Consider the following 7,322-nt stretch of genomic DNA (forward strand, 5'->3'; position numbering starts at 1 on the left):
CGGGGTTCTTCCTTGCGGCCGGCTTCCGCCAGCTCCCCCCGGCTCTCCAAGGATGTACCATGTTGAGGAGGTCAACCACAATGGCGTTGTGGTTGGGCTCCTCGCTACGTTCACTAACCCCTTCGATGCTTTCCACCTCCTCGGGCGAGTGTATTGGGTTGGTTGTGAGTTCATAGCTTTCACCACCCATAACATCTTCACCGACTTCAACAACATCTTCCCCAACAACGGTGTTATGCACACGCTCCCGTACCCCATCAACAACGGGGAGGAGTGAAGGGCGCCCGGAGGAGCGAGGTGGCGTTCACCCGGAGGAGGAGGAGAAGAAGAACCCAAAGAAGAACCTGCGTTTTGTGGCTCCCGATCTATCTAGCTTGCTATATATCTATCATATTAGTATTTTAAGTTGTAATCATTATGCTACTATTATTAAGTTGTATTAGTATTTTAAGTTGTAAGGCTATCGTGGAGTGGTAAGGCTATCGTGGAACTATGGGTTGCAATCGTTATGCTTCTATATAATCGTTATGCTACTATATATATTGTGTGTTTCGTGCTATTATTTGTAGATTGCTATGGGTTGTTCTTGCTATTATTTGTGTATTGCTATGGGTTGCTACGGGCCCGGGTTGCTACACCCCAATCACCACACACACCATCTTCAAAATATTGGACAAATAATGGGTCATGACCCAAACCATGGACATGCAACTAGGAGCCCCATGCAAACCCACTATGGACATGCAACTAGGAAATGCAAACTAATTTACTTCATGCAAGCATGCAACTCATTTAGTCCATGGAACCGTAGACATGCATAAAAACAAGTAACATTTAGTTTTAGTGCATCAAGAAATGATCCATCACAAAATTTAGTGTAAGAAAAAGGCCAAAGTAAAAACAAGTAACATTTTATTTGCCGAAGTTAGAGGTGGGCTAGTGCCCCTACGCGGGTGGGCTGGTCCCTATTGGGCCGGTCTCTATTTGGGCATGGTTATTTTCTCACGGCCCAACATCTATTCGACAACCCAGTTTTGTTTTTTACTAGAAACTGAATTTGGGTGTGTACACTGTTAACTGAACAACAAAAATAGAGGAAACAGAGCATGAACACTGAATAATTTGTGTTCTAAATTGCTGCTTCAATTCAGATACATAACTTGGCATGGCGCACAGATCACATCCTCTACCCTGACAGGCCTAAATGCCCATTCTAATGACGGATGAACAACAAATAAAACAAAAACAGAGCAATGATACAACAATAGAACCCCCCCTGCCATGATATTTGCTTGCTTCTGCAAATCGATCATCTGCATTAGATGTTTCTTGATCTTCTTTCGTTCCTCGGTCAGTTTGGACTCCGCATGCAGTTCAGCATTGCGCGCATACATCGCCGTCGGCACGACTCTGCCCGTCCGAGCTCCCAATATTCTCCACAGCAATCAGCGGCACCCCGTCCAAATTGAGCTCCCAGGTTGCGACCACGCTTGAATCAACGTAGCCCTCAAACTGAATCCTATCAACATATTCATCAATCCACTCGAAATGGTAACATTTCTTCAGGATCTGAAAACAACAACATGAACCCTAAATCCCAAATTCGAGGAGAAAAAACAAAATATGGAGAAATCAGAGCAAAAGACAGCGAAAGAACGGGCTTAGAACTGAGATCTAGCCTTGCCATCCCTTCCTGCCATTGGTTTTCTCAAGCATTTCACAAATTCCCGCCCAAGATTGCCATTGTCATCCTTCTTAGTGACCAACCGTTTAAGAGGGTCTGGGCGTGGGCAGTCAGGGCACCTTGTGAGCAGCACTGGTCCATACTGTCGCCATTTTGAGTGCGTGGCGGAGGAGGTAGACATTTGCGCTAGGTCGCCGGAGAAGAGAAAGATTGGGGAAAGGGGATGAATGGGCGGCGGCGGGCGGACGGGCACGGGCGCTCGTCTCTTCTAGCTGCGAGGAGGTGGGTCCCGCGAGTAGACAAGTGGTGGGTACCGCGCTTACGTGGATAAGTGATGGGTCCAGCCCCCAACAGCTAACGAGGGCATCCGTTGAGTTTAACAGCCATATCGTGTGTGGGCTATCTACCTGCTCAAAATTGTCGCACCACAGCCATTTGCTCAAACAATGTCGCACTCTTACCAATTCACCTCAAATATATCGCACAGGACCTATTGGCCCTATTGGCCCCTTTTGTACGGCAGCTCTATTCGAGTTCACCCTGTACCGACTAACTCTAGCTGGTTGGACCAGGCCGCCCCAGCTCTGGCCGAGTCGTGTAAGCAGAAAAACTGGACCACCGACGTGAAAAGAAGCCAAACCTAACACGGAAAGAAAAAGGAAAACTACGGTAGCTATCCTTCTCGGATACAAATTCCTAAGCTAACCTAAACCGACTTAGACACCCAACATAACCGGACTCTTATATATAATAGGACAAGTACGGCGGTACTACCTCCAGCCGAACACAGGTTCAACCTCAGTCAATTCAAAGATATATTAGAAGAACAAACCTAGTCACAATCACAAAGATTACGTCACAGTTATTTCGTTCACCGCCGCCCTGCGCAAAACCATCGCCCAAAGCAGGAGTAGCAGCAGCAAACGACGCCCCGTTTCATCTGCGAGATCGAGTTGCGAGCACCCGATCCCGAGGAGTAGGCCCAAAATGTCACCGTCGGGATCTGCATCCTCCATCGTCGCGGACACAACGGAAGGGTACCACTTTCTCACGATCCGCGACTACTCCCGTACCAAGGGCGTCCCCACCGGAGAGCGGATCGGTTCTCTTCCCTTCACAGTTGGTGGCCACTGCTGGCGCATCTACTACTTCCCCAACGGTGTACGCTCGGAGGTCGCGGATTACGTGTCCTTCTCCCTCGAGCTAGATGAAGATGTCCCGGCTACGGTGAAGGCCCAGGTTAAAATTTGTTTCGCCGGCGAGGAGGAGGAGGCCGAGCAGGCGGCGTCGCTGGCGTTGGCATCGGTGGACGAATTCACCTCGCAGAAGTGCAGGCAGTACGAGAAATTCATCAAAAGGGAGATCCTGGAGAACTCGAGGCATCTAAAGAACGACTCTTTCAGCATCCGGTGCGACATCGCTGTCATACACGGTTACCGTGGGGTGGATGGCACGACCCCCTTTATCTGCGTGCTCCCATGGGACGTGCGCCAGAACCTTGGAAAGTATATCGAGACCAACAAGCGCACCCACGAGGTGTTTGAGGTCGGTACTGAGATCATCGCCGTGCACTACTGCGTGCTTGTGGCATGCTGGGCCTGCTCGCCGGTGTTGGAAGCCGAGCTCTATGGAGCCATGAAAGAGGACAACGCTGCCGCTGCCGGCGTGGTGCACGTAGAAGGCATGGAGGTGGAGGTGTTCAAGGCGCTGCTCGATTTCGCGTACACGGGCGGTCTGCCGCAGACGTCCAAGGAAGACGACGAGGTCATGTGTCAGCGTCTTCTAGTCGCGGCAGACAGGTATGGCATCGTGCAGCTGAAGCTATTGTGCGAGGAGTGGATGTGCAAGTACATAGATGTGGGCACTGCTGCGACCATCCTGGCGCTAGCTGAGCAAAACCACTGTGAGGGGCTCAGAAAGGCATGCTTCGATTTTCTCGCCGCTCCAGGAAACTGAGGGCGGTCATGGCCACCGACGGCTTCCATCATCTCTCGGCGAGCTGCCCTTCTCTTATGGTTGAGCTCATGCCCATGTCCTCGGCGCATTAGCTGAATGATGGATGATGCCCATGAATATTCCAACAATGGTGGTTTCTACTCTTTTTTATTGAAATAAAACGGGACTTTATTAATTGGAAATAATCAGTACAACATTTGTAAGGATCATTACAATTTCATTTGGAGGCTCCTCGAACAAATCTGAAGTAGAAGAAAATCTAGCTAATCTAGCGAGCTCATGAACTACTTTATTTGTCTCTCTATTACAATGTTCGAATCTAGTCGTAACAAAATCACAGGCATAGTGAAAACAATCATCGAAAATTGCCGCCGCCATACCTGCCGACATGGTCTCAATCACTTCCAGGTTGTCTGAATTAATGATAAGACGATTATACCCCGCCTTTTGTGCCAGTGTTAGGCCAAATTTGAGAGCTCAGGCTTCTGCTATCAGAACAACCGCACAATAGTCAATCTTTCCATTTCCTCCTGCGATAAACCTACCTTTGTCGTCTCTCAGGACCGCCCCCATTGTACCCTTCAACATGTCGTGATCAAAAGAAGCTTCAACATTAAGTTTGACAAAACCCCTAGGAGGGCAAGACCAACCCCTCTCTTTCATGGAAGCCTTGGGAGATGATGCATTTACGAAGTTAGACATGAGGGCTATAATCCCCTCTCTTTCAAGGTAGCTTCCATTGAAATCTTAGATGCATTCTGAGTTAATTTCTTGTGCACTAATTTCCGTCTTTCCCACCATAGATACCAAGCTGAAATAGCTATCATTTCATGCACATTTTGGTACCCCATAATACTCAAATCTTGGTCTGGAAGGAGCAGAAGATACTCCAAAACCGCCTCTCCGGCACGATCAACTTCGCAAGCTTTATCAATAATCTCATCCATTCCTAGCCTCTTCCAAACCTCCTTCGCTTTATTGCAGAGGAAAAGCATGTGTTTCGTGTCTTCTAAATCCTGAGAGCATGTAGGGAAAATGGGCGAGACTTTCATGTATCTGTTAGCAAGCGTGACCTGACATGGAAGTGTGCCATGTAACGTACGCCATATAAAAAAATTTAACTTTTGCCCAACAAGGTAGCTTCCATATCTGGCTCGAAATAGGGTTAGATGTGGTTCGCCCCATCCCATTAGAATGTTTTAGTTTACTTCCATACCGAAAGCGGAAGCTTAGACAACGCAGTTGATGTAGTCATTGGTACAGCGAATTGCTATACAAACTAGTAAAATGCCCGTGCGTTGCCACGGGCTTTTCAAATATTTTACGGGAGTTATGTAAACAATTATTTTGTACAATTTCACATGTAGAGAAAAGATAGCACGATCACAATCGGATAAGAGTTTAAACCACTTCCCTTGCAATGTAAATTGATAACAAAAAGGCAATTTGACAATGCATACTATATAGAATGATGATCCAATTAAAAATCGGTTACAAATTAAGATCTATTTGATGCGCTTAAGAAATTCTCGCACAATATCAGAAATGTTGACTTTATTAAAACTCGCTTGCCATTGTTCTTCCTCCAAATGTTTGCCGTCTTTCTTCATCCGTTGATCCAACCACCTCCACTACACCCCACCTGAGAGCACATACATCCCGAGCACCCCAAACCGCCCTTATATGCCTAGTTGCATGGCTCGGTCACTAACGGGTAAAAAAACGATGCTGACCGATGCCTCATAACAACCCTATATGCCTGGGCAGTCCCGCATCCATCATATCCAACCCAAATCTGGGAAAAATATAGGGAGGCCCGGGCGCACCCAGACGTGTACACCACATCAGCCCAGCCCACGTTGGCCCACACCGACTCCGCTCCGTCCCACTAAAATCTCCACCCAGAACAAAGCCTATCTCCACTTCACTTTCGATCCACACTCCATTGATTCCCCTCCACTCCACGTCCATCCCCCTGTCCTTCCTAATGTCGAGCATCAGCGGTATTGGAGGTGACAGATCTGGCAAAGAGGACGACTGGGATGCCTTCATTCTTGAGACGGAGAGCGACATGGGCGGCAGCTCGGGCTCAACTCCATCAACTGTTACCCGCCACTTTAGGGCGGATGCCAGCGCGGGCCCGTTCGGCACCGCACAGAGCTTCGCACGCTTGGCCAGTTCCACGCCACTGGACCGCCGCCCTCCTAACCCTCCTCTCCATAGCTCCTAAAGGTTATCAGTGGGTGCTCATTCTCATGCCGCCGGCGACATTCACGCGGATGTCCGAAGAAGAGGCAGCAGCAGCCCGCCGCGAGAGGCAACGTGCAAGGGAGAGGCCACCGGCGTAGGAGGCGGTCGCATAGTCCTCCCGATATCTACGGCCAGCTCCCTGATGACGACGGAGATAGACGCCCGCCGGATCTATCGGAAGAACGCCAAGGCCCTCCGCCTCCGCTTACTGTGTATCTTAATCTCACTCAAATAGCAGTTATTTTTCAATGCTGAAGTAGACCACATACCGCAGTGAATTTGTCACCGGCATACACAATGTTAGCCACAAGCATGACAAAAACTCCAAAGTACGCCTGGCTTGCCTGATATTTTTATCAGCTTCATTCACATCAGGTCATCGATTCTCTTCAACGTTGGTTGTATTCAACTATTCATCCCTTTATATGTATCTACCAGACAAGAAAATCTCTTGTTCTTCATATCGAGCTAGACTGTATACAAAACAGCAGCAACAGCCCGCGAAAATTAGTGTGCAGATGGGTTCAAATTCCTTGCTAACAATAAGAATGCCCGTGACAAAACTCAAATACACATACCTATAGTATCTAGGATCGTCATGCATATCAGACGACTTTTTTATTTTTATTAACCATTTAATCACTCATTTTTCATCATTATGTTCTATTTCATCTTTTCTTCCACCCACTATCTTCGTCTCCTTACATCCCTATCTACAATGGATATGTGGAATTTTATTTACTATCAAGAACTACGGATAAGCAAAGTAAGAAAAATAATAATAAGCTACTGCAATAGAAAATGCTGGAGTTACACACAAAAAGGGCAAAACAAAATAGATCTTAATCTCACTCAAATAGCAGTGCAATTTCAGTGCTGAAGTAGACCACATACCCCAATGAATTTGTCACTGGCATACACAATGTTAGCCACAAGCATAACAAAAACTCCAAAGTACGCCTGGCTTGCCTGATATTTTTATCAGCTTCATTCACATTAGGTCATCGATTCTCTTCAAGGTTGGTTGTATTCAACTATTCATCCCTCTATATGTATCTACCAGACAAGAAAATCTCTTGTTCTTCATATCGAGCTAGACTGTTACAAAACAGCAGCAACAGTCCACCAAAATTAGTGTGCAGATGGGTTCAAATTCCTTGCTAATAATAAGAATGCCGTGACAAAACTAAAAAATAAAGTAAAATTGTGCAACAAGAAGTTACACGCCTGCAGAACTGAATCAGCTGCATGCCTGCAGTACCTGAAGTCCTGAACACACACACACACACACACACATCCTTTTCTTTACTTCGGAGTGCGAGCTGCACGAGGTCAACCCCCAGCCACGTCTGAGCACTGCCCCCGCTCTTGATTAGTTGCCGCAGTGCCACGCATCTACGCCAACAAGCTGGGGAAACAAATGCAAATGTTA

General features: G+C 47.3%; 1 protein-coding gene across 1 annotated transcript; it reads left to right on the forward strand.

Annotated features, from left to right (window-relative positions):
* The first annotated feature begins 2,471 nt into the window (after window positions 1–2,471).
* LOC123142020 (BTB/POZ and MATH domain-containing protein 1-like) lies at window positions 2,472–4,226 on the forward strand. The gene has a single exon (XM_044561055.1). It carries the CDS (start codon window positions 2,672–2,674, stop codon window positions 3,638–3,640), a length of 969 nt encoding a protein of 322 aa, XP_044416990.1. The 5' UTR covers window positions 2,472–2,671; the 3' UTR covers window positions 3,641–4,226.
* The last annotated feature ends 3,096 nt before the right edge of the window (window positions 4,227–7,322 follow it).

The sequence above is a fragment of the Triticum aestivum genome, chromosome 6D (assembly GCF_018294505.1).
Source record: "Triticum aestivum cultivar Chinese Spring chromosome 6D, IWGSC CS RefSeq v2.1, whole genome shotgun sequence".
Lineage (NCBI taxonomy): Eukaryota > Viridiplantae > Streptophyta > Magnoliopsida > Poales > Poaceae > Triticum > Triticum aestivum.